At 42.1% G+C, this 27,908-nt stretch overlaps 1 protein-coding gene across 5 annotated transcripts; it reads right to left on the bottom strand.

The window, feature by feature from the left end:
• ep400 (E1A binding protein p400) lies at nt 1-27,861 on the bottom strand. 5 transcript variants are annotated; one of them, XM_026186391.1, is made up of 54 exons: nt 27,654-27,861; nt 25,148-26,499; nt 24,940-25,047; nt 24,745-24,829; nt 24,375-24,494; nt 22,330-22,724; nt 21,936-22,235; nt 21,496-21,681; nt 21,235-21,375; nt 21,075-21,147; nt 20,877-20,914; nt 20,725-20,782; nt 20,550-20,639; nt 19,621-19,734; nt 19,318-19,505; nt 19,031-19,208; nt 18,793-18,929; nt 18,463-18,632; nt 18,102-18,276; nt 17,872-18,008; nt 17,374-17,560; nt 17,026-17,195; nt 16,707-16,891; nt 15,031-15,330; nt 12,980-13,153; nt 12,363-12,500; nt 11,339-11,409; nt 10,921-11,210; nt 10,507-10,706; nt 9,467-9,636; nt 8,092-8,288; nt 7,838-7,949; nt 7,410-7,709; nt 7,215-7,289; nt 6,985-7,119; nt 6,843-6,887; nt 6,528-6,681; nt 6,160-6,395; nt 5,883-6,056; nt 5,732-5,779; nt 5,504-5,640; nt 5,330-5,386; nt 5,159-5,237; nt 4,584-4,748; nt 4,447-4,492; nt 4,202-4,308; nt 3,887-4,076; nt 3,696-3,787; nt 3,250-3,423; nt 2,854-3,031; nt 2,549-2,682; nt 2,260-2,421; nt 2,086-2,163; nt 1-1,112 (listed from the first exon to the last, which is right to left on the bottom strand). In XM_026186391.1, the coding sequence occupies exons 2-54, from the start codon at nt 26,462-26,464 to the stop codon at nt 792-794; spliced, it is 9,291 nt and encodes a 3,096-aa protein (XP_026042176.1). In that variant the 5' UTR covers nt 26,465-26,499; nt 27,654-27,861; the 3' UTR covers nt 1-791. The 5 variants fall into 5 exon arrangements, with proteins under 5 accessions (XP_026042176.1, XP_026042177.1, XP_026042178.1 ...); XM_026186392.1 differs by having other exon boundaries at nt 6,160-6,392; XM_026186393.1 differs by having other exon boundaries at nt 12,989-13,153.
• Between the last annotated feature and the right edge of the window lie 47 nt (nt 27,862-27,908).

The raw sequence follows: 27,908 nt of genomic DNA, 5'->3' as shown, positions 1-27,908 counted from the left end.
TTTCAAAGTACTTACAACGATTTAATGAAAGGAAAAGATGAATTTGTGTATAAAAACAAAACACTTTATTACAATTGGGCTGAAAAATCCAATGAAAACACAACTACTTTACAAGTACAAATGTCCGCTGTTGATATTTACATGTTTTTTTTCCTTTCACATCAATAAAAAAAGGAGAATTTATGAGGAAACAAAATACTAAAGTACATGTTTACAGTGTATTTGCTGAAATAATAATAAAAAAAAAAATAAAAAAAAAAGACTAAAGGAACGTGCATTATTCTCCATTCAGTATCTATAGACAACAAGAGAATTGGACATAAAACAAGACTATTTATGAATACACTTATTCTAATAGAGAGCTCATTTCCCAATGCAAAAAAAAACCAACCAACCAAACAAACAAAAATCACCCATAATCCTCAGCCTCATACATCTGTTGAGTCATATAACCACTGTGCAGAAGGCGTGACTGCTGTCATACGGTGAGATTATGTGGTAGGTGTGGGGGAAATTTCGAGAAACGCTCTATAACAAACAAATGAAGAGCAGAATGTTATTGATCAAGTGAGAGATAGTTATGGATCCCAGCAGAATTATTGGCAGAAGCATCATGATTGATCTCCCAGAATGATTTAGATACAAGCACTGAAATCATGTTGAACACAAGATTAGAGAGGTTGGAGTAAAGTAAAGGTTTGTTGTTGTTGCAGGATCCACAAGAAAGCACGACCTCGTCATTGTACTGCGGGAAAACGCTCGGTACATACAGTCTCATTAGTGTGTATCTCCTAACTGCTTCCCCCACTGGGCTTGGCAGGGGTTTTGGCTCTGATGCCCCCCTGGCGAGCCTGACCCTTGGAGGCCTGCTGTGGCTGAGCAGACTGCTGCACCGGGGACTCGGCAGTAGTGGTTGCAGCGGGCTGCTGGGCTGGGCTGTGTGGAGGTGGTGTCTGGATCTGGGGTGAGGCGGCTGCGGTCACCACCTGTTGCTGGATGATCTTCTGCTGGACCACCTGGGCTGTCGCCGTACCAGCGGGAATCATCTGCACCTGAGCGGGAGCTGATGTGGCAGCCTGGGTCAGAGTCACAGTCTGAGGCTGAGCCTGGATCTAAAGAGAAACAACACAGACTAAACATTTCCATCCTGTCTCAAAGATCTGATACGAACCTTTCTCCTGCATATCAAAGCTAAGAAAATCGGTGATGAATCAAATAAAATCAGAAATGAAAATGAACTGTCAAAAGGTTCAGTGTGACAAAGACAACAAAACAAAGTGACCCCACAGAAATCTCATCTGATATTTTACCCTACACACTCTGGTCAGCTTCACCAAATTGTGCATAACTTCACATCAATGATGAATTAAAACAGCACAGTGCTGTAAGCGTGACGGATGATAGCATGACCCCTTTCACAAAGACAAGAGCACATCTATTTGTTGCTAAACGTGAATCCTCGTTCACACGATCCAAACAGTCACCCTTGGTTTCAGCTGAAAGCTGTAGTCTACAATTGGTTCTAAATACAAGCCTCAAAGGACAAAACATGCCCATCTTTCAAACTTTTAATGCTCCCTCCTCCTTTAATCTCTTAACTGTGTGCAACAAATGAACAGCCTATTTATTGCTGTAAATATAGGAAACTAGATTCCTGCTTGAGTGACCGTGTGAAAAAACAAAACAGAACAAAAAAACCCATTCAAACAATATTAACTATTTATTAACGTCAACCTGGCCTCGAGCTGGAATTCTGTGCTGGAGAATTTTAAGCCTTTTAATTAGTGTCCAAATCCTTGAGTTATGGCCAAAGAGTTTTGCAAGGTCCCACCTTGACCTCATACTTTATCAGTTCATTCACATGTAAGACAACAATTGTGCCAGATGTAATAAAATAGATTATTTATATTTGTGAGAGGGTGAATGGGATGGACAACTTGAAAACACAAAACATTCAGTTGCAGCTGTCACCAGTGAGGACATCAAATATAAGCATTTTGTCAATGGCAGCACACGTGAAAGCCTGCAGTGATGGTTATTCCAATGTCTGTAGAATCAATCTAGTAAAAAGCCTTAAACTCTTACCTGCTGAGGAGAAGACACAAGTTGTTGAATATTGGCCACAGTTGGTTGCTGCTGCACTATTTGCGGGATCTTAGGCAGCTGATATGAGCAGTAAACAACAAAATTTTAACATACACACAATCTCGATATTTCACTGAAAGTACTCTGTTGTATGGGTTGCCACTGATGATGCACCTGGATTTGCTGGGGTCCAGCTGGTTTCTGGCCCTGGGGGAGCGATGTAGCGAAGAACTGGGTCTTGATTCCCGATTGGAGTTGGGTGGTGGTATAGGTCACCTTTTGCTGTGGCTGCTGACCTTGCTGGGCGGTCTGGACTGTCACTTGCTGTGTGCCAATCTAAGGGAAATGAAAATACATTAAATACTGTGACTGGCTCTATTGAATACAGTAATATTACTAGTGAACTATTACTTCCTGATACTCTCAATAAACACAAATCTCTATATGTAAACAAAGACATTACCTTTTGCTGTACAGTGGCCTGTCCTGGCTGTGGCTGCCCTGCCTTCTGCTGGGGTGCAGCTGCCACCTGAACTGTCTGCTGCTGTTTCTTCATCTGAATCAGCTGCTGGACCTGCATCTGTTGGAAGGGGACACCTGACAGAACGGAGAAAGTGCGTCAGATTAAAAGACATATTAGAAGATCGTGATGATGAGAACATACATTTTGCTACTATAAAAGGGTTTCCAATCCAAATGATGCAGGTATAGTCAGCAGCAAATACTGTTGCATCTTGTGATGTATGCAATTCAAGAATTTCAACACACCTGTTTTCTGGGCCTGACCGATAGCCACACTAATGCCTGCTACAGTCACTGGCAATGTAGTGACTCCGGCTGATGAGACCACAGCTGGCACAGAAACTACAGGAGGCTTGGTCAGAGTCACCTGAGCTGTCTGTCCTGCCTGGGCCTGAATCTGGCTCTGATTGGGTACTCGAGCAGTCTGCAGGGTGAAAAGAACAAGAGTAAGAAAGGTGGCACAAGCTCAATCACTAACATAAGCGGAGGGCAGTGTTTCTGGGGATCCACCAGTGAATTGTAATAGTCTCTCTTAATGTTATATCTTTTAGATCTCTGTTGATAATATATGCTGAAAGTAGCATTTATGTTGTTGTATTGCACAACTGCATCAATATCTAATCACTATTTCTCTAATCTTACCAATCTGCCCATCTGCAGGTTGGTGGCCAGCACAGGTCGTTGTGTTGTCACAGCTGCTAGCTGAGGATTAGCTTGTACAGTCTGTGCAGCTGGCACCTGTGCGGCCTGCTGGGCCCCTGCAGCCTGTTGGCCCTGAGTTGCTGTTGCCTGTTGCTGCAACTTTTGCTTGTGCACCTTAAAAATAAGAAAAAAAAGAAGAAAAAAGTCACACAGATATTTCCATGCAAGTTAACTTAGAGGTCATACTTACACACATTGAGAAAATAGTGCACTGCATTGTTTAGTGGGTAAAACGGAAATATTGTCATCTGTCAATTATTATTATTAACATCTGTCTAATCATAACCACAGGTCCACCTTATGCAAGAGATGAAATGACTTTTTCTATAAGCGACTGTTACTGTTGCATTTGGTGTAGTTATTCTACAAAGGTGGTAGTGACGTACCTGGGCTTTGCTAACGGCTTTCATCTGAGGGGATGTAGCCTGTGGCAGATGCTGTCTGAGCACATGGAGCTGGGCTGCGCTGATTGGCTTTCCTTGAGACAGCACAGTCGATGCATGAAAAAGGACAGAGAAAAGGTCAGGGCTGTAAAACAAAATGTGCACCTGAGAAAAGCCAGTGATAAGCTCGTTACCTGGTGTGACCTGAGTGACCAGTGAGCGCACTGGGCTCATAGTGGTAGAAACTACTGCAGATGCTGTCACTGGGGTAACCGCTCTAACAGCCTGACCTGTAGCTATGGCAACCACCTCAGCCGGGGCAGCAGTAGCTGTCACAGTCCTCTGTTGTGCATGGACCACCTGTGCTCCAGCTGTACCTGCAGGCTACATTAATCAAAATAACAGCGATAGTATGAATAAAGGTTTCGATGACTGAGTTTGCTGCTTTATTCCAATCCAAATACTATTTATATCACTGTATGTTAATAGTGCCAGGTCACCAGACTCACAGACAGCGTTCCTGGCATGACCGAAGACGCCAGGCGTTTGTTGGGCTGGAAAGGGCTTTGAGGAACTCCAGCTATTGTGTTGACAATCACATTCCCCCCAACAGTGGCTAGAAGAAACAAAGTGAAAGGAATTAAGTACTGGGACACAAGCTGCACTGTAATCTAAACCATATATATATGTGTGTGTGTGTGTGTGTGTGTGTGTGTGTGTGTGTGTGTGTGTGTGTGTGTGTGTGTGTACATACCAGCCTGAATGGTAGTGCCCACAGTGGCATTTTTTATGCCCCCAGCCTGTGAAACATGATAAGCATGTTTAAAGTTTCCATTAGCTCGTTTTGGATCTGACTATGTAAAAACATATAGCTCAACTACTGAGTCTCACCAGTACGGCGTTAGGCACAGCAGGAGCTCCGGCGACTGCTGCAGCCTGAGGGACCTGGGCCTGGCCAGAAGCAGGAGCCTGGGCTTGGCCAGGTGCGGCCTGAGCCTGGGGGGCTCCAGTCTGCTGCTGGGCCAACTGCTGAGCCTTCTGTTGCTCTGCAAGAGCCTGCAAACACACACATCCACAAACAATGCATGGAGGCAACACAAAAGCAAATATATTTGTAAAGATGGATGAAAACCAGACTGAAGATGGTAGTCTGTTTTTAGTAGTTCACTCTTGTTTTTTTTCTCCAATTTTTATACTATTAAAACATTTGGAGTGATCACTGATTTATATCTAGATAATAGCATAATTGCTTTTAAATCCAACAGCTACAGTGTGTAGACTACTACCTTTGTGCACCGCATGCATGAAAACTGTCCTGACAGGTGGAAACTAATATTAACCAGATTTCTCTCAACACCTAAAGAATTATTCACAGACATTTGCTGTAATAAGTCTTACATTCTCCTAGCATGGCATAGCACCTGGATAAATAAAAACACAAGTGGAGGCACACTGCTGATAAGCACCTTTTTCTCTTTGGCAATCCTTTCAGCCCGCTGAGATGCCACCTGGATGGGAGGTAGCGGCTTATCGTAGCTGATCCCACTGAAAATGAGAAAAAAATAAAACCTTACACTTCTTTGTTTGCTTAATGATTTCAGGTTTTGATTCCCAGTGATTACAAACTTAAGTCGCACCTTTCTGCCAAGACAGACGCATGCTTGGGGTTCTTCTGAAATGGATTCATGCCGAGTCTGTAAGCAGTATAGATGAATGCATTTAAACGGCAATATCTTATCTCAACATAATTGCACTACATTTTTTTTATTTTGTTAATGTAGGTTTTTTTTTTTCAAATTCTCGGTACTTACAGTGGTTTGATTGGTGGGCTTCTCTTGCTGGCAATGATCTTCATGAGTTCAAAGCGGCTGTTGTAGAGCTGGATGTGAGTGGCATTGTCATCCTGTGTGTAGATCTGACAGGTCCTCAGAGGACGGCTGTTCTTAGACTAAACGTGGACACACAAAAAGAATAAAAATGATCCCCAGAATTCAAGAAGAAATAACGGCTGAACGCAAAGACCAAGCAAGACAGAGTACCTTGTATATACTCTTGGTTTTCTTCTTGGGGTTTGCCTCATACACCAACTTAAAAAAAGAAAAGAAAAGGAAAAAAACCCAAGAGTGATTGTTGAGACAAACAAGCAAAATGTGTGCAAGACAGTAAAGTACATGACCCTGTTTTCATTACCTTGCCCTCTTCCCTGGGAATGATGACGTTCTCGTAGCGATTGCGACACTGTTTGGGTGAGCGGTAGATGCGACTGCAGGAGTTCACCACATCACTCACCAGATCCCAGTTAGGAGTGTGCGCAGGAGACACGATTGTCAGGTTGAGCGGCAACTCCAACAGCTGCTTCACAGCCTAACGGACACACAGCAAAGATAACATGTTAACTGAAATGCAACACAGGATGGATTAACGATGCTTAGAGCATCATGGAGGCAGGAGTAAATAAAGCCAGTACCTGAAGCAGGGCCCAGTCTTCACTGATGAGCCACTCTGGATTGTCCTGCCCTGCCTCCGTGGCAGGTTTAGCCAGCGAGGGGAGGGGCTTGGCAAAGGGTGCCTGCTGCTTGAGGGAGAAATTCTTTTTCTGGTCTTTAACCTCACGGCGAACTTTGAGCATACTGGCTTTTTCAAAAAGGGAACGGGGAGGAATGACCGTCTCCCCGTGGCCCTTTTTCTTCTTTCTGGCTGCTGCTGAAGAAACACACTCAAGTTAGGGGAGAAAACCAAACAAACTTGCAATGATACTTTTGCATTTTGTCCATTCTTCTAATCTTTAACCCAAGATTTACAACAACTTCTCTAAAAGGAGAGATATTTTCTTACCTGAGGGATCCATCTTCAGTCTCTTATGCTCCTTGCGAATGTAGACAGGAGGCAACTTGGACTCTGGCATGGGTGTGGTGTCATACATCAGCATCATTACAGAATCAATGTAGATATCGTTGTCATCCTGTGGTGGTGTGGGTGGAGTCCAAAGCTATGGTGGAAAACCACATGTCAAAAACCGTCCAAAGGCAAAAATAGGATTTCACGTTGTGGCTCAATGTAAGTACATTGAATGAGGAAGAGATACAGGTGTCTGCATCATTCAAGAATCTGTGTAAACATTTACAGATAAGGTCACATGTGGCATCTTACCGGCATAATTTCTGTGTGGCCATCCTCCGCATCAAACACATACTCCTGTTGAAGTACAGAGAAAAGGTTCAGGTCAACTACAGCACAATAATCCACGCACCACTTCTTGCTTGATTAGCAGAGATCAAACCGTCCCACCCACCATGTTGTAGGCATCCTCTCTGGTGTAGGTGAAGAGATCTTCATCTCCCTCCATCATGTGCTGCTGTTGCTCCTCCTCCTTCAACCTTTGCAACTGCTGCAGCTCCCAGCTTCTCTTTGAACACTCCAACTTCTCCTGAGGAACAAAACAACAAAAATAAAAACCTGTTCATGAACAAATTTCCACATTTTCACTGCAATTAATCTGTAAAGATGTGCCTTAACTCTCACCCTTAGAGCTTTTTCATCATCGCTGACGTGGAGGTACTCCAAATAATGCAGGGCATATCTTTCGATAGGTGTAAGCTGTTTCAATGATGAGTGAATGAAAAAACAAAACAAACCAGCGTTTAATGTTATGGTAATTTAGTTTTGCTTAACCAGTTTTCAAGCTGCATATATTAATTAAAAAATAAGCAAACCCACCTGTTCCATGACTGCATTAAGCTCTTCTATCTGAGCAGGCTCTTCTTTGGCGTGGATTTCTGACTCCTGGTCCCGCTCTGTTGACTCCTGGTCTGGCAACTCATCCTCCTGCTTTTGCCGATGCGGCTCTTCATCTTCTGACAGGGCATCCAAGTTTATGCTTTGGAGAGCCTGGATGTATGGTCTAGCTACTCTGGGAGAGATGGCCTCAGAGGCTGAAGGCTCCTGGTGAAGGACGACAAACTCCTCCACCTTCTCTCCCGAGCCTGCCTCCACTTCAAACAAATCCTGGATTGTCCGCTACAAACACACAATATCAGGACAGTTATTTCATGTCTTGGGTAGAACTAAATAATGCAGGATCTAAACCTTTTTTCCATATATTTATAGTCTGAATATCGGTAGAAGCTTCAGTGAGTTTATCTTACTTGAGTGAGGAAAGCCAAGGTGTAGTCAGTACCCTGAGCAGCCACCTCTCTTATCAGGTCCTTGGTACCATTCTTCAGGAGCTTCTCCTCAATAGAATTCCCACTCTCCAACCTTGGGACATGCAAAAGTAAATAAAACCGCAAGTCGAGTCCTTCAGTAACACTGTTATAAGGTAAAACTGTTTTATCTGGTGGCGGAATAAGGAGCACAAAAATAGAAACAAAATCAGAATGCCTTGTTTTTATAATATCACCTGTATATGTGAATATCCTTGGAACGCCCTATTTTGTCGCACCACTCCTGGGTGCGTGCGTCCATGCTGGGATTGAGGTCTGTGTCGTAGAAGATGATGGTGTCTGCGTCAAACACAGTCCCAACTGCAGAACAGCAGCGGTTGGTGAGGATGCTGCAGAACACCTGCCTGTTCCTGTTGAACTTCTTCATATTTTCCTGCAGGCACGCAACGAATGAACAGAGTTGAAGAAGTAGTTGACAGCGCAGTTTATTTTTAAAACACGATGTACTCATGCATTTACTTTGCCATGTAAATATACAAACTATCCTTTCTAATATGAAACAGATGCTTTAGACATTTTTATCTTCATTGTTTATTTTTGAGACTGCTGTTGTCAGTAAGGCTATGTTCACACTGCAGGTGTTAATGCTCAATTCCGATTTTTTGATCAAATCAGATTTTTTTTGTCTGCTCGTTCACACTACAAATAAAATGCAACCAGCAAACGCTCTGTAGTGTGAACCCTCAAAGCGGCCCGCATGCGCAAAAGAAGATGTCACACACAACGCGCTCTGTTTAGACCCAGAGCAAACAATATTGTTTGACTGATGGCCCTTAATATAAAGACTTCGGACTTTACGTTTCCCAATTTTTGCTTCAAGTTATTTTGTTATTTACATAATAATGTAAATGTAACCTAATAATTATCCTTATTGCTGTTTTAGAGGAGCGGTGCTTCAAAGGATAGTTGTAGATTTCTGTCAGAATCTGCAGATTATACAGTACAAATAAAATGTTCACGTTTCTCCAACGTTGTCTTCCCAACATTTTCACTGACATCTACATGGGATGGCCAGGAAGTGTTCACGATGTCTTCTTGGGCGGTTCTCTGGCGCTGATAATTGGCGTCTGTCTTGTGTCAGTGACGTAAAAGACGGATTTAATGCGACATGACCGTTCAAACAGCAGTCGCTTTCTAAAACATCGGATATGTATCGGATTCAGTACCACATATGAAAGTGACCCAGATCGGATATGAAAATATCGGATTTGTGCCGTTCACACTGTCATACCATGATCGGATATGGGTCGCATAGGGTCCAAAAAAAAAAATAAAAAAAATAAAAAATCGTATTTGATGCGCTTTCGCCTGCAGTGTGAACGTAGCCTTAGTTGCCTGCATCTATAGCTTATTTGTAATTGAAAACAAATTAACTCAAAGATCCCCTCCACACAAACATGAACTAATAAAAAAAGACAGATAAGGGGGAAAATAGTTTAATTCACATTAAAATATTTAAAATGACAAGACCCTCTGTCAACATTCATTTCTTTAAACTTGATTTCAGCAAAAATGTTTATAAGGAACAAATCCAATGTGGTGTGATTTTACCTGTCTTTCATCACAACTGAAGCTCTCATCAATGCGCACGTAAGTGAGCTGTCTGTAATCTAGGAAGGCCTCCAGGATGTCCAGCATCTTCAACATCTGTGTAAAGATGAGGACACGGCGACTCTCTGACTTCAGCTTCTGCAGCAGGATGGCAAGAGCTTCCAGTTTACCTTTGGGAAAGAAAAATATCATGTTATTATCCAAGGCAGATCCAAGGCAAAACGTGAGAGGAGTCACTCAGCCTGTGTAAGCAGGAGATATTTGTCCTTACCTGGAACCTGTTTTCTGTGATGTTTTTAGTAAGAACACCGTATAGAGCTTTAAAAGAATAGGTGTGACAGTTCTAGCTTGCTGTGGCTTGTGTGTCACTGATGACTGACAGTCATCACAGGTCACTGACACCTAGTTATATGGCTCTGGTACCTCTTTTTACAATCAAATGTGTTAATGCCCTATGTTTAATAGGGCATTAACATGTTTAATATTCTATGTATCCATTCTTTTGTTCTCAAGTTTATGACTGAAGTGACTGGATTTCTTGTTTGTCTACTCTTGTATTTTACTTCTAGTCAACATCAATAACTCCGGTCACACAGTAATGCATGTGTAGGTGCAGAGATGTGATTGGAGGGTGAGGAACAGAAAGACAGAATACATTTCTCTTAATTGTCATGTTGGTTTCTCAGCTTTTGTGGTTATATGTCAAACTTTTGGCCCCAATTACATTTTCCCCTCAATGAAGCAATCCACAGACTGAAGAGAAACAACAGGGAAGTGAACATAGAGTCAATGAAAAAGGGAGAGAGAGCTGCAGGTTTCATCTTTTGCTGATTTTAAATGATAATGGTGAAAGTCAAAATTATTGAATATAAATAAATATTTAGCACTTTTGTTTTGTTGAATACTAATAACTTGTGAAGTCTTGTAAAAACTAGCACCAGTTCTTGAGTTACAGCCTAAAACAAGGTGCTTCTTCACCTTTGATGAACAAAATCAGAGGTCAGAGTTGTTTGTTTTAATGGTGTGTTACATGGACTAACCTGAGTCCATTTGCATTAACTGCAAGTCAGGACAACAGAAGAGATGTGTGGATGCTAAGTGGATGTCTGCGCTGTGAGGGAGAGAGGCCTCCTGAAGCCGACGGCGAAGGGACTTCTGCTCAAGTCTGAAGGGAACTGGGGGATCGGCTGCATACAGGTGAGGAGCTGAAGCCACAGCTGGAGGCACCATGCATACCAGTCTAAAAGGCAGCACATATAAGCATAGATGTTCATTAGATATTTGGATTAAAAGAGGAAAAATTAAAAACTGATTTGCAATACAACAATAAAATCTTAGCTGGTCATTTCTTTTACCTTTGTAGCTATAATACAATTTAAGAAAATATTAGGACACGCTGTAAAATATTCATGGAATGGATTTATAACAACACAGAACAAACAAATCTCAAGTACCTTTTGAAAAGGCTGCTGGCAGCCTCCAGACAGTCGTCCACAGAGTGCAGAGAGGACTTCAATGCAGAGGTGGTAGCCACGCAGGTTCTCTGGGCTCTGATACAGCTCTCTCTGCCCACCCAGCTCCAGCCTCCAGCAGTCAGGGCAGAGTGACCGGGCTCTGAACCTAAAGTGCATGCCTGTAGCAGGTCTGACCCATACAACACTCTGCGGCTGCAGCGCTGCTCATTTGCTTCGAAGAGACGGCTCAATCGCTCTTTCATTAGTTGAGTCTTTTCTTCTGACGACTCCTGAGTATCACAGTGACAGATGGTACAATCAGAACTGATCTTCCTGTAATGTGACTAGACTAAAATTATTTGATGAAACAGAAAACTGAAATTATAAATAGGATTTTTCTGCAAAGTGATGTGCTGACCTGAGAACCAGCGTGAGCTGCAGGAGGCGGCTTGATGGGGGCTGACGTGGCATTTGTATTTGTACTCACCGCTTAAAAACAAAAACAAAAAAAAACAAAACCCCACAGTGTCAACAGAAGGAAAGGAGGACAAGAGGTGCAATTATATGCCCAAGCTCGCATATAGAGCTGCCACGATTAGTTCACTAGTCACGATTACGGTCGTCAACGACTAATTTAATAGTCGACGCGTTGTTTGAAGCGTTGTAAGATCCCAAAGGACGCAGGAATAAGTAGTAGTATTTAAGAGTGTAATAACAGACTGAAACAGAAGATGGCAGCACTGCATGTACAAGGATGCCAGCTGCCGTTAAACCCCAAAGAAGAAGAAGCAGTGTCCGTTATCGTAGCCGTGTCCAAATTCAGGAACCACATCCTCCTGTGCCTGCATTAGTAGGCCGATTACGTTACAGTGACACAACGAAAATTGTCCAGATTCAAAGACTCCGACAAATGCAGCCGACAAATGCGCGCTTCATTTTCCCAGATTTGAAGGATGGGTTGGGTGTATACTTCGTGGCCCAACCTATCCCAGAATTCATAGCGCGACCCTGCTCAGTTTCCAACAATGGCGACAGCTAATTAGTTTTAATATTACTCTTATTATTCTTTCTGGGTCACAAAATAAACGTTTAACATATTTTCAGGCGAGAATGTAGCCGTGTAAACTTCAAATATCTACTCAGTTTATCAGGACACCACATATTTTCAAAAGCGCTCCGACGTTTTCGGAGACGCACGCTGGTGCAATAAGCTGTACGTTGTACGTCCAATGGATGCATGATCTGATTAGTCGACTAATCGCAAAAATAATCTGTGACTAGTCAACAATCAAAATAATCGTTTGTGGCAGCCCTACTGGCATATTATGTCACACAACTGTCAGAACTATAATGGCAGATGTAATTATAATGTCAGCTGTTTTCAAAATAACCGATTAAGAGGTAGAAACAATAATGCAGAGTCTTCACTGTTTCCAAGTCACCTTGCTGAGCTGTTGACACTGCAGGGGTAGCTGAGGCACTGGAGGCAGGAACAGCTTGAGGCATTGTCTGCATTACCATGGATCCCTGGGGCCTAATAATCTGCTGCCCTGGAGCTGACACAATCTGCAGGATGTTGCCTGAATGCATGAGACATTAAGCAACCAATTAAGTGGCGCATACTCAGAAAATAACACAGGCATGAAATGTGAAAATCTAAATTCTAGAATTAAAAGAACTGTCGTGGTTTTTGAATGAAGGATTTAATGATGACATAAACAGGAATTAAAGCAAAAGTCGAATAAACAAATTTCAATGCAGTTGTATTCAAGACATATTAAATTGCTAACTGACTTTTTTTCAGACTTAGTTGAGTCTGACAGGTGAAGGCATAGGTCAGGCACCAGAACCAGACCAAGGACGTTGTAAATATATGGTAAGAGTTTTACACATTGGAACATCCAGAATATTATAATAATGTCTTAAAATTTACAAAAACCTTTTGCTGACAACAAATAAAAGCAACAGAATTACATGGATGAGTCAGTTGGACACAAAACAAGGAACGAAGAAAAATATGTGGAGAGGAAAGAAAGTGTGACGATGGGATATACATTACCAAGTGTACCTTGGAGCTGCAAGGGCTGTCCAGTGGTGAGCTGACGGAGCTGACTTGGGGACAAAGTGAACTTGTTGCCCTGAAACTGCAGAGTAACAGGGGTCTCTGGCTGGGAGATTCGATTCTGACTGCCTGCTATGTTAGCCAGCTGGGCAATCTTCACCACATCTCCACCTTTAACAGAAAAAAAAAAACTTTAACACAGATAGCACTAAAAAGTCTTTTTATGGTTCCAAAGCAATATACTGAGTTAGTTAAAGGGTGAAGAAAAAAAAAAGACAAGACATGCAGAACCAGGGTGGATTAATCAGTGGAACGAGCACAGCTCCTCTCTGCAACAGAAGGGGAAGAAAATGCCTAAGGACAGTCCTCAGGTGAGACAGGGAGCCTGAAACTCAAAAGTGACTAATTAAGAGGAGGGGGGGAGGGACACACAAAGTGTCTAAGGGTTAGGGTTACACTGGGCCACCATGTGTCATCAGAACAGTTTTGCTGCACCTTGATAATAAATATCTGCTCAAGAATGGAACAGCATTTGCCAAAAAGAGATTTCTTTATTTGATGATGGTGATGGAGAGCGCTCTCAAAAGCCATAGCAGATCCGTTTGATGTGGTTAAACTGTAAGAGTGGATTACTAAAGCCTCTTTTCCTTTACTATCACTAGTACGTACTCCAAACAACTCAGCACGGTTCACCACGGTTTTCAGGGTTTTTCATTAGGTCCAAGTATCTGGGACCAGGTGCGTTTTTAGTACCTGCTTGTCCGGGGTTCCAAGCGATCCGAACAGGTAGTAAAATGTGACATCGTCAGACTGCATGTGATCGATTGGCTGGTCAGTCAGTACGTTGTGGGATGCTCTGACACACACCAGGCACATTAGGAGTTACTAAACTGTAATAGAAAACCAGTCAATCCAAGTAGAGTTGATCTGAGTCGATCCAAGGAGATACTAATGGAAAAGGGGCTTAAAAGCATGTCTTAGATACTTAGCTACATTTATATATTTTCTCTGCTGATTGTAACCAATTCCAAGAAGAGATCAATGGATTTACAGCCCCCAGCTTAGCCTCTTCTTTGTTGTTGTGTTTGGATGTTTGTCTACCCCAAACAAGTACTACAAACTCAAAGTAGATTCACTGAGAATGAAACCCTTTGTAATCTGACCAGTATAACCAGTACAGTCTGCTGTCTTGGCCATCAAGAAGCTCCAATGACACCCTTGTGATTAAGGGCCTTCTTTGCCATGGTGTTGATGGGATACATTTTCACTTTATGGACACACGGATTTTATCTTGAATGCCTGGTGTTCGAACTAGTGACTTTTCTACTTGTGGGGGGTGGAGCATGAATCCTTAAGTGAAGTTTATCTGACTTCTGCACACATTAGGATTTTTACACATCCTAGGATAAAATCATACCTAAAATTTACTTGAAAAATAACCAAATTCAAATGGTTTCTGAAAACTCTGAAAAGTTTTCTGAAACCATTTAAGACTTATATAAATAAATTAGTTTTATTAAATTTTTCTCATTTTTAAAAAATATATTTAAATACTGCAGTTTCTCAGGTCTTGACTGTGGGGCCATTTTCACATGCTTAGTATTCATGCTGAAGCTCAGACTAAAATAATAACAATAAAAGAGACAGCAAAAACAGAAACAAAGCTTTGGGAGTTCTTCCTGCAGCTGGGCTGATGCAAGAGACAAAAGAATATTAGTACGTGGAAGAAAAAAATATTATAAGGAAGTGCAAGGATTTAACATAAGTTAAATAGTGCAGTGGTGTACATTCATAGTGTACATGCAGGTTTTAAGAAAGAAACTGGGGAATGCTATGGCTGTGGAGATGCTGCTGATATGGCTGCAGATCTAATTTTAGAGGACTTTCCCCCCCCCCACCATAATCAATACAAGATATTTAACCAGAATTCCTGAGTGAACACATATCAGCAGTGCCTCGAGTAAAGGCTTCAGTGAAGAGCAGCCAGTACTGTAGTGCCAGAGGTGGAGGGGAAATGCTGAGACAGAGGGGGAGGGCAGGCCACTTACTAGGCAACCGTGCCTGGGCCTGGGATGTAAGAACCAGCCTCTGGGATACTAAGCTGGGCTGGATGGCATGGCTGGGGGCTAAAGTCGACCTGGGGACCTGTGTTAATCCAGGCTGGCTGTTGGGAGCAACAGATCCCACAACTGTGCCAGCTAAGCTCTGGCCTAAGGCCACAGGGGAAGCCCCCAACACATGCTGTCCAATGCCACTATTCCCAGAGGAGGCTACAGTGGAGGCTGCAGTGCTGTTGCTGCTGCTGACAGGAGTTGTAGCCTGGGCTCTCTGAGCTGCTGCTCCAACCACTGTAAAGTACAAGGCAATGGGGTATGGGACTCCATGTTAGGGGTAACCCAATATTTAGTCAAATCAGTATGATCAAACAGTTTTTCCATAAATTCCTTCAGCAGTGGTGGGCCAACTGAGCTACGACTATTAGGACTGTTACTGATGTCAATGATAATAACTGCAAACATTTTTACTTAAAATATGTGCATTGGTCCCAACTACTCAGTACGGGAAGAATGGATACACTTGGGCATGTCCAGTGATCCAGAAGACAGAAATGGGAACAGTCGGGCGTAACTTCCATCTGCAACTATCTGACACTTCACAAGCTCTTGTCAGTGTTTGCACTGAAAGATGGAAGATGGTGTGCAATGTCAATGAATGTTGTTAAACGTATGTATTTGCACTCTTTATGTATTTGCAATTATACATATGGTGTACTTCTCTTAATGGATATTTTTATTTATCTAATATTTTATTTTTGGCAGCGTTGTTGACAGTATGACAGTGTCTAAGGTAATTAATTATTAAACTAGAAATTATAGTTAAATAGAGAAACCTGAATGTGAACCTGAAACTTGTTTTTAAATATGAATGAAAAATATGTCAATGTATCATTGCATCTATTCATTGGTCTGAAATAACTGAAAAACTGAGATGACTATTGATCTGTGAATTTTGTGTACCACTATGGTAAAAGCTGGTGTGATGGGAAATGTGTGTGTTTAAACTGTCAGCTCAATCTGTGAAAGTGTAGTCAGTAACAGCCAAGTCTGCAATGTTTGACTTTTGCCTCCATCTCTTTATTGGACTTGTCTACCATTGCTGTCATTGCATCCTCTGTTAAAATATAATGACTTTTCCTTAATCCTCAGTCGTCACTGAGGACAGAAACCAGTAGTGAGTGTTATATTCAGCCTTGCCATAAAGGTTGTGCTGATATCAGGGGAAAACAATATTGCCAACCCACCACTGCTGCATGGAAGTACAAATTTAAATATATGAAACCTTAAAGTAAAACTTTTCAGTCAAAGTATACCAAGTTGAAGGACAAGCATCTGACTTTTTCAAATAGCAGCACTGTGCATAAAATATGTGCAGGCAGTACAGTTCTTAATGAGCTTCAAACACTAATGTATGCCTCTAAGGCTACCTATTAATAGTTGTTAAACAGTACATTAGGCTCACTCAAAATCATGCAAAATAACACTGCACACATCACAAGCTTAAAACTAGTTTAGGCACATTATTTACAGGTGAAGAAAAAAAAAAACAATATGAGAGGTAAAAGGTACTATTTAAGTCTGAAGTGGACACCACCAGGAATCCTTTAGATAATGTAAGAATCTAATTTCCTGTCCTATACTGGATAGGGCCCCTGAAATGATCTTACCAGGAGCAGTGGCTGCAGTTGATGAAGTAGTGACCAGGGACTTGCCCCTGGTCTGGCCTGCCTGACTGATGGATGGAGAGGTGCCAGTAGCAGGAGAGCTCATTGGAGGACGCTGACCTGCTGCATTTGCAAAGGCGGCAAAGCGGCCCTCTGGTTTTGTGCCATACTGCACTGGCTGGAACAATCTAATCAGAGAAAAACAAATGCACAGGATTTAAATATGCCATAATACTGAGGTTATATTTTATTTTAAAACTTGTTAAGATCTTTACATAGAACATTTCATTCTATCTGAGCATTTGAAGATTATATCGCAGACCTCATTGGTTTTATTGGACATGGTTTGGGCCTTGGCGGGGGATCTGGATTGTTGTAGATCTCTTCTATGAGCTGCTGAGTAACCTTTAGTTTGGGTACTGCCTCTTCAGTCTGATACCGGGTCAGTCTGTTCTCATTATTGATCAGATCAAATATGGACAGGTTGGCAATCTATGGAGATAATAAATTAGGAATAGATAAAATATCAGAAGTGGAACAGTGTAGAGTCACTTTAAGATTAGTCATTATGCAAATTTGTCATGGATTGACTTTATATTACAGGTACTTACTGACTGCTCTTGGTACCATTAACATTAACAATGTTTGGCAGCGCTACTAAAACACTTACCTTACTCGAATCAGTCTGAATTGCTCCCAGCACCAGTGATGGCACGTTATATTCGAGAGAGGAGAAGAAATAGGAGCTACTGGACACTCTGGGTGCCACCAGCTCAGGATGGTTACAAACTCGCTGTAACTGCATCAAAACCTGCAGCACGCTGACAAAATGACCCGTTTTCAGTGCTTCCTGAGCTCTAGGGGAACACAGCCACATAGAAGAAATGATTATAGAAAACTGACATGTGCAAAACCTGTCTCCCTTGACACATTACAGTTTTCTCCAAAGAACAGACACAATATAATTATAAATTATAAAGTATCTTTTCTAACCAGAAAGATCAGGTTAATATAAATCTGATGTCCCATGGATGCATAATACACACTAATAGAAATGAAAAGAACTATCTAATTGCAGTTCATGATGTGCTATTTTTCCAAAACTTTATTATACCATAAACTGGGCTGTGTGTCAAAAGAAACTGTGAGAGAGGGGTAAATATTTTACCCTGATTGAGTGAGGATATCCTCATAAAGGCTCTTCTGCCTGTTCGACAGTCGGCATTTTAGGATGTGCTCGTACTTCTTGGGAAGCTGTTTCTCCACATCCCTTTTCGAGCGCCTCAGGATGAAAGGTTGAATCATCTACAGTTACGAGTAACAGGGTTTTCATATTTAATTTAAAGGAAAACACCACAGTAACACAGATTTATAGAAGAGTGCTGGTGGTATACCCACCCTGTGTAGGCGGATGACTAGCTTGTGGCAGTAATCCTGGTTCTGGTCTGTGCCCGCCTTAACAGGAAAATCAGAGTAAGGCCTGGTGATTCCTGGCAAAAGGAAGTGGATCATGGTCCACAGCTCCTTAAGAGTGTTCTGTAGAGGAGTGTTGATGAGGAGAATCCGTTGCTCACTAGAAAATGCACAGAAATATCTGTCATTCATTCTGAGCTGAGCAATTTTTTAACGATCCAGTAAAAAATTAGGGCAATTTCATAGAGACAGCCTTAAAGTTTCTCACATTGAATTTATCTCATCAGGCAATTCACCCAAAACAACATGCACATTGACTAGAAATAATAACATTTTAGAAGCTTACCTTCTGAGAGCAAAAACTGTTTCCCAATGTTTCTCCGTCATGTTTTTGATGAGCTGCACCTCATCCAGGACTAGGTGCCTCCACCTTCTCTTTAGAAAATGACTCTGGTCTTTCATCAGCAGCTTGTAGGATGTAACACATACATGGAAGCTGTTGGCTTCCCCCCACCACTGCAGATCAAAAACCATATACACCAGGTAACTTAAAAAACACTTTTTCTTCAGTTCACTTTAATTTTATTTATATAGCACTGAATCACAACAGTCACCTCAAAGCACTTTTTAATATTATATCAATGATATTTTTGTATTTAAATACACAAGAAATTACCCTTCTTTTAGACCGCCGTTCCCTTCTGTTGCCAAGGTACAAGAGGATCTTAAGGCCAGGACACCAACGCTTGAACTCCACCTCCCAACTTAACAACTTGCATGTTCTTACCACAACGAGATGGGGCCCCCAGATGCCTGTGGTGAAAACACAGTTGTCTTTATCCCAGTCAAAATTTATAAATACAGGAAAAAGGTTCAATATTGTAAAACAAAAAGAATACCAAACACCAACATACCCTCTTGCCCAGCCAAGTGGGCCATGTAAGCAACTGTCTGTACAGTCTTGCCAAGGCCCGTCTCATCAGCTAAGATGCCATTGAGGTGCTTCTTGTAAAGGCTGACAAGCCAGTCCACACCAATCTGCTGATACTCACGCAGAAACCCATGCAATAGAAAAGGAGCTGGGCTGCGGGTCTAGTAAAAAAAAGAGAGAATAAAAAAATTTGTTTGAAAAAACTACAAACCAAAACAAACATGTTCTTTTGTTTAAATGCGTGAATGTGAGTATCTGAATGTGTCTCACAGATGAAGTGGTTCTGAAGCTGCCCTTGGGCAGGATGAGCTCTGTGGCTGCAGCTACTTCGGCTATGTCTTTGCAGGGTTTCCCATCAGAGTCAGAGGAAGCGGCTTTGTCAGCACCGCGGTACTGGTCCACACTCAGAAGGGAGTCAATCAGCACAGCCTCCGGTGGACTGATAGCACATTCTATTTCTAGAAAATAAAAATTAAGTGGAGGTATGTTGGAATCTCATCATTCACAAATGGCCGGGAAAACCCCCCCCCAAAAAATTATCTGCACAGTTGAACTTTATAATTACAAACTTGCCTTCAGTCTCTTCCATTTCATCCTCATCACTGTGAGAACCAGGCTGTGGCCAATCAAAGGTGTCAGTATAGGCACCGGCATATTGCTTCATCAAAGCATCAAGGGGCATCTCAGCTGCAAGACGAACACAAAAACGTTTTTAAAAAAAATGAAACAAAGATAATTAATCTTCATAATTGCTGGTTTTAATTAACTAAGTAGCAAAAAACTCAAAAATGTATAATTCTGCGCGTTAGTAATTTAATCATCTATATAACTGCCAATGTATTTCAGCACCATCCTGTGGCCAATCAAGATCCACCATATACTGTTTCATCTTCTGAAATCAATTCAACTCATGCAAGAGGTGGAAAAATGATGAAAATTCAATACTATTACTATGGAGCTTCAGCAAGAGGTGATGCTTATCTGTAGAACTGGATGCATAATTTGTGAAAAGTGGAATATTAAATTAATAGTCTAATCATATTTGCCATATAATCACCTGACATAACTATCTCTTAGCCTGTAGACTACCTAAGCTGTTTCAAAATTTCTGTAACAGTTTATTGCCATGGTGGGTTAAACTTTAAATTCACCGATCTCTGTGCCGTCAATAAAACAAAACAGTCAGTTGTATTTTAAGAGGTAGGTATGCAGTTGTGGGTTGTTTATTATGTTTACGAGTTCTTCTAACCAACATTCTTAATTGAGGCACAGCCTGCACATGACATGTGTGTGGTGTTGTGTCTCAAAGCTCACAGTGGAGTTTATGAAATCACCTAGTCTCCAACAAGGCTTGTCCCTTTAAGCACCATTAGATTACACCAAAAATTAATTTAACTGAATAAACACAGCAGTAGCAAGACAATAACACACTAATAAATTTCTCTTCCTTTATCCTGACTCTGCAAATAGAGAATAGTACAGAGAAAGATTAAAGTAAGTACCATCTTTGGCAAGGTCAACCAACTCTGCTTTGTGGTCCGTTTCCCCTTCCATGTCCTCCTGTTCCTCGATGGTGCTCTCTTCATCTGTAACTAAAAGGAAAATCAGTCTTTATAAATCCTTGTTTTTTATTTACTCTGTTTTTAATCATATATACCTTGATTATTTGACACTTACTGTCTTCATCAACCAAGGACAAACTAGATTTTCTTTTTCTAACTGAAGTGGTCACCTGCTACAAAAGAAAACGTATAATTGTAAAACTATCTTAGACACGATATGTGCTTCTATATTATTATTATTAATTGGTATGCCAGTGCAGTACCTACCTCTTTATCAGCCTTCTCAGCTGCTGACTGACCGGATACTGTAAAGCAAATAAAACAAGTTTAATAGAAAAAGAACTGTCCCAGGCCAGATAACCTACCATGTGTTAGCTTGGAACAAGGAGCAACAGCAAGTAAAAGCTGATGATACAGAGCAAATGTTCTGTCTCTCATGTTCAGTACCTGCTCAATGGGACGTACCTTTGGCTTTTTGTAAGCCAAGTGCTTTGAGCCTCTTCTCATAAATTTCAAACTGGAGTTTGATTTCCACGACCTGATGGGGAAAGGGTTTCACTCAAAACAGATATTTGGCATCTTTATAAGTCCTGAAACCTTTATACATAAGAATAAACAAACACACCTGTTCAATGTTTGACCAGAAGAATTCCACCTCTCGGGCGATTGTGCTGGCAATGTGACGAAGATGAATTTCCCTTTCTTTCTTTGATCGCTCTTCACTTTTCTTCTGCTCTTGATGATAACGGGCACATGTGCGAACGAGCTGTGGCAGAGACACACAAGACACGAGTTTGTCTTTCTGACGGTTTCCTCCTTTTTGTTTTTGTGTCAATTTGTGATATACCCTTCTTTTCTTCAGTTAATTATTATACGTTTGTCATACCTTCTTAGCAGCAGCTTCCTTCCACCTCCTTTCCTGCGCAAAGTCAGCTGCCATCCACTGCATCTCCTCCAGGAGATAGTCCCAGTGGGACTTTGGACGTGAGGCTTCCACAAGCTTAGGGAGCCTACTGGCAGACCACTGGCCCTCCTTCCTTAACTCAGATATGCGCTGATGCACTTGACTCTCCTGGCAATCATTTGGTCCATTAGACTTTATATGTTGATAAGATTAAAACTTACTAAATACATTTATAACAATGCACAACAACGGAACATCAAAAAAATTAAAATAATGGACATCAACAGGAATTGTTGATGTGGAATATGACAAACTTGAAAAGAACAAAAAACATGCAATGACAACATTAAAAGGCACCAAATCTTTTCCAGGCAACGCTTTTAACCAACTGCTGACATCTGTATCCAAACTATGGTACTCACCAATTTGGCCTGTTCCACTTGCTTATCTTGAGAACCCTCCTGTGAAGGCTGCACAGCTGTGCTTTGACCAAAGCCACCTATTTTGACCGCTGATATGCCATTGGTTCCAGTCATTTTTGACTGGGTGCTTGGGTTGACGTTAGAACCAACAGGACGAAGAGGACTTGCAGTATGTGGGGTTGGAACAGAGTTGAGAGTAGAGAGCGGAGCAGGAGACACAGATGTCATTGATACCGAGTTGGTCATAATCCTCTGAACTGCCTGGTTTGACTCTGTTCCGGGGCGAGCAAGTGCTACTGTCTGTAGAGCAAAGAAAAAACACTGGTAATATCAAGTTTACAGTATCGTCTTTTAGTCAATTTGTATGGAGGCTGACCACGTCACACAAACTGACCGCTTGTCCGGACTGCAGAATGGCCTGGGATTGTTGCTGCTGGGGCTGCAACTGGAGATGAAGACCTGACTGCATCTGATGCTGCAGCTGGGCCTGGAGCTGTGTGTGGGGGTTCACTGTGGTCAGGACTGCGGCCCCTGCCTGCACCTTCACCTGTGCCTGCAGCTGACCCCCTGGCTGAGTTGGATTCTCTACTAACTGAGCCTGCTGGGAGAGTGTCATGGGCAAGCCTGTCATAGGAGGGGCACCTTGTGGCAACCTGCCAGGCAGCTGAGGAGGCGGAGTGTGCAGGCTGGCTGCATTCTGCACTGGAGGGCCTTTGGATGGGTCGTACTGTTGCTGGTTCTGCTTCTGTCCTGCGATCTGGACTGCTTGAGGAGTAGGCGGCATCCCGCCTGTATACATGGTAACCAAAGTATAGGATAAAAGAGTAGTATAGAAAGTGACACAGAGACAAATGGTAAAAAAAATGAGTTGTTAATGTTATTGTCCAATGTGCAGTTTTTTTGGTTTGTTTTTTTAAATAAATGCCTTTGTGTTCCTACAATACAGATTAATAGATGCCGTTAAGTGTTCGGCAGCTTTCCCTTAATATTCATTTGAGAGACCCCCTTATAGAAGTTATATATTTTGAGTCTAAAAGGTAGAATATAAAATTGTACTTTTAACTATTAAACATTTGTTTGAGTTTCAGCTATAAGAGCTCCTCAGAACCTTCTCTTAATGAACTACATGTACTGTACTTAACAGGAGTCTACGACTACCTGATGATCAGAGCAGAAACTAATGAAACTCATACAGCAAAATGATTACAGAGGAAATGAAATCAATATGAAAATCTACATGTCTCTCAAATAAAATACTACTTTGATTAATGCAAAACTAAAACCTTGCATTTCAAATGTTGAGAGAATGTGGTTAAAAAACATTCAAAATTACTCATGCAAGAAGGTTTTAGAAAGAAAAAAAATGTAACAAAGAAACATGAAAAAAAGAACTTCAAAAAACAAAGAGACAGGGAGAAGTAAGGGGAAAGAACTAAAGCAGACACTCACAAAAACACTGTATGTTTGGCATGCATGAAGCAATGTCATTCTAGCCGTAACCAAGGCATCTGGATGCCTCACATAGCGACAAAGCACAGAGGTGAGCAAAAGGACAGACATGGGGTCTTGCAGATAGCAGGCCTGAGCGGAGCTGTGCACACTAAAGCATCACCTGCCTTACCTCCCTGCACGTCACACCACCTTGCCTAGACGCCATCAACACCTGGCCCTGACACACCCACACCACCACAATCGCAAACACCTGTGCCGTGAACACAACTCCTCCAAATGATTCCCCTCCTACTTAGACTGAGGGAAAGAAGCCAAGTCAGAACAAAATGTCATGAAAAAACATGGAAGGAAATAAACTAAAAGTGGACATGAGATAAATAAAAAGTCTTGAAGACTGATGATTCTGAGTTCCTGTTGATGGCTCACGCAAAGACGGACAATTGAAGAGGGGCGTGTGAGGGAATGACGATGGGAAACCAAAGGGAAGCATGACATGTGGATTCATAAAATGGGAGATCAAGCAAAACCCATTGGAAAGTGAATTCATTCCCACAGGCTTCCCACTTTCTGTGATCCACCGCCAGATAAGATGAAAATCCATCAGCACGGGAAGGTCTTTCCAAATAAAGACGACAAACAGGAACAAACTTCAGAAAAGAAGAGATGGATGACGACAGGTGATCAATAGTTAAAACAAAAAAAGAAAATCATAAGACATGGCATCTTCCCATTGAGTGGCTATTCATTCTTCAGACTTGGATTGTCTTCTTCCCCATTTATCCTGACAGAGAGAGCTTAAGCCTGAACTTCCTGAGGACTGCTGAGAAATCCAGCAGATGGAAGATCTGTTTGTTGATGCTGCTTGGAGTTTGTTTGTAGAAGATGAATGTTGTGATTCCCTTTTTAACATCTCCTTAGTATGAGCAAAGGCCATAGGTCCAGCAGCATCGAACAGAACACAGAACGGCCTGGTAGAAGCACTCCTACCTTGCGCAGTTGGCATAAGCTGCTGGAGTGGAACGCCACGTGATCCTAAAGGAGCTACACCAGGATGCTGGAAAATCAGCCCATGGCGACCAACGTCAATCCGGGGCCTCTTAGCCTGATCTGGGATTTAAAACACACAATACCCTCATAACGCAAAAAAAAGCACTCGGCACACAGCAATGACCTTCTGAAGACCGTACAGGTCACCTCTCCTTCCTCGGTTTAAGACTTCAACACAGAGCGCTAGTAGAGGATGCCAAATATCTAAAAGCAGAAGCAATTAGAGGGAGAAAAGAAAACAAACAGAAAACAAAGCAAACGGGGAGAAAACAAAGCAACATAAAACAGGAGTTTACGATCTTTGCCCTACCTGCCTGCACCATAGCCTGTTGCCTTTTAAATGCATCAATGTCTCCAGGGTTTGTAATGGTGCCAGAAGTAGCTCCTTGGTGTCCCTGCAAAAACAGCCTCTCATGAAATTAGTGAGATATTTTCAAGAGACTTTAAGGGCATTATAGATAATTTCATTAAAATAAATGTTTAAAATAAGTGCCTCCTCTATCACCTGAAACTGCTGTTGGGTAGAGAAAGCTGCAGAAACATTGGGAGGAAGCTGTGTTGCTATGGCAACTGGTGTCACTGCCTGGCCATCCTTTCCAGTAACAACCTTTACCTGAAAAAAGACACCAAATTGAAAGAGGAACAAAATTCAACAGAATGACAGGAAAGAAATACACATTTGATCTCAGACCAAGAGCCAGCTGATGTAATACCTCATCATTAATAACCTCAGACTGTTCTTCTTCCTCCTCTTCGTCTTCAAGGTCCAAGTCACTCTGTCTCAAGTAAGTATACAAGGGAACACAAGGCTTCTTCTTAAAAGCTAGATAGTCCATCATGTTCCCTTGGAGGTGCTGCAGGAAGAAAAGTTCAATCAGATATTCTTTGAACACTTCTTTCAGATTCTCCATCTTCTTGGTGTGGTGCTCCAAGCACTGTTTTCTCAGCTGAGCAATCTCTGGTGTGGAAGGAGCAATTTCCTCTAATTTCTTGGCAGCTTGCTTCTTTACAGTGCCCACAGTCATGCTGGTGGGTGCAAGAGAATTGCTGGGGATCCCTTGAGATGGACTGGTGAGGGATGGGCTAGAGGGTGGTATAGAGGAAGGTATACTGAATGATGTGGCTGTGGTTCCTACTCCAGAAACCACACCTTGTTGAGGCTTCTCAAATATCAAAGGGTTTCTAAGCTGTCCTTGAATGATACTGCTGATCTGGGGAGGTAGGTTTGAGGTGGTGATATGACCAGGGCTGCCCAGAGCTGAGTGAGTGGTGGCCACTGGACTTTGAGGTGCATGGTGGTGGATGGTGCCGCCAGTCTGTGAATGAGGCTGAGAAAGCCGTCGTTCCCTCACAGACCCTGGCGCTCCTGGAGAGGCCAGCTGTACCTGACCAGGTGTGGCTGGGGCAATCTGGGCCAGTCCTGTTCCCTCTTGGTAAACAAAGTGACCACTGCCTGATTGACTCCCTAAACTGATTTGCCTCACTAACATGCCAGCGTCAACAAAACGTGTCGGACTCTGTCCGTGCACACCCAATGCTGCTGCAGGAGCTGTTGGCCTCGTCACACCTTGCAGAGAGGCTGGACTATGCTGGGTAGGACTTTGAGGTTGAATGGGCTGGGGCACAGGTGAGGTGACCTGGATGTAGGAGGGTGGAGTATGCTCAAACCTCCACTGAGGTGTCGTATGCTGGAATCCTGGGGATGCGGGGTTCTGGATGGGAAGTGTGGTTAGGGTTATTTGTTGGTTAGCAGTAACCATCTGTCCCACATTTTGTAATGTTATGTTCATGTTCGGGCCAGCGGCTGGACTACGACTCATGATTATCTGATAATTGGGTGACTGAGGAGCTGAAGGACTGGCAGCAGAGGAAAAAGGGGTCACAGGTGATTGAGGATGGTTAACTGTAGCTTGCTGCTGTGTAGTTGCCATGGTCGGCTGCGACTGCTGCTCCTCTGTTTCTGACCCGCTGACAGACTTGGGTCTCTGAAGCGGTCGTTGCATATTCTGTGATCCACTTCCATGGTGCATTGCGTGATACGGTTACAATCTTTAAACACAATAATCTGTGAAAAGAACAAAGGAGAGTAAAAATGATTTTTATTTATTTTTACTTTTTAATGACTATATGTGATGCAGAAATAAAGTTTGCTCGTCATCTGGGAGGAAAATATCTGAAAATTAACCATAACATGTCAACATATCAACAACTTCACGTGAAATGACATAAATCAGGACCAAGGATTGTCTCTGTAATACCCATTTCCTGTGATAAACTGGAGACCCTGGTAGCAATAACCACGTAATGTCTTCCAGGGTTGCCGTTTTTCTTTTGTTTCACTGTGTCTAGTTATAAATAATCAGTCTTTTAGCTTCTCCATACACTATTTTTGAACATTTAACAAGCACACAAGTAATGACACAGACAAAAATCAGTCACTGCCATCAGTAAATCTTATCTCGAATGTCATTAAAGTTTGATATCGTGTGCAAGAAAGACATGGACTGTTACCTACATACACCCCTTAATTATTCAGGTGGAGGTCTTATCAGAGCATCTTTACCGACGTACAGCTTTTGTTTATTTTTTACATCTGTTTGCACCTACAGGTGAACGCCAGCTAGCATATACACATTGTCCTGTGGTAAAAACGATATGGCTTATTTGGTTTGATACTGATTCCGCCAAAGCTAACGACCATTTAAAACAAAGCTGATGTACCTTAACGGTACCGAGGTGTCGCCAACGTCGTTTGACAACGACGTCTTGATAACAGCGTTGAGAAATTTACGAGTTAGTGAAACCCAGTCGTTTCAACACCGTAAGAACAACATTACATTTACAACCAACATTTCCAGTCGACAGCCGTAGAGCAGTCGTTTCTTGATACGGTGTTATATTTACAGCGCTTGTTAACATGTTAGCTTCACCCGCCTACAATTTCTCCGGGGCGTAACGTTAGCTTAGGTTAGCTGCGATGAAAAATAATAAATGCAGGTATCGGAACAATCAGGTCTAGGTGAATGGATGATCCAAATATATATAAATAGAGTAATATGGAATGTAAAAATTAACCTGTAACATTTACAATAACACTGTGTATGGCTTTTGAGTAATTACAATAACCCGTGCTAGCCGATGCTATTGACTAGCTTGTTTTTGCTAACAGGCCAGCTACCAATGAATAAACACAGTTATTACTTCAACGGCGTTACTTACAGGGAATGGGGATTCTGTAGTAGTTTCGTAAATCCTAAGTCATATTTACAATAGGTCACATACTGCAACACGGGCTATTCTGCGAAAAATAAAATCTTGATATTGATAGCTGCTATTCACTGTTTTGAAGCTAAGTTAATTTCATTCAGCAACATGGCGACCGCGGCAGCCTGCTGTGTAACCCGGATCCCGTTCTGAATCCGAGGAAGCAAAAATATGACGTAATCTAAAATGGTGGGTTGCATGAGCGATTGT

Source organism: Astatotilapia calliptera, chromosome 12 (assembly GCF_900246225.1).
Source record: "Astatotilapia calliptera chromosome 12, fAstCal1.2, whole genome shotgun sequence".
Taxonomy (NCBI): Eukaryota; Metazoa; Chordata; class Actinopteri; order Cichliformes; family Cichlidae; genus Astatotilapia; species Astatotilapia calliptera.
Note: the sequence above shows the minus strand (reverse complement) of the source record. Positions and strands in the feature narration are given on the sequence as shown.

Coding starts and splice junctions, on each gene's coding strand:
- ep400 (XM_026186391.1), bottom strand. CDS start 26,464: ATGCACCATGGAAGTGGATCACAGAATATGCAACGACCGCTTCAGAGA. Junction 21,376..21,495: donor AGGAAGCTGCTGCTAAGAAG/GTATGACAAACG, acceptor TCTCTGCCACAG/CTCGTTCGCACATGTGCCCG. Junction 21,148..21,234: donor TCTGGTCAAACATTGAACAG/GTGTGTTTGTTT, acceptor TTTCCCCATCAG/GTCGTGGAAATCAAACTCCA.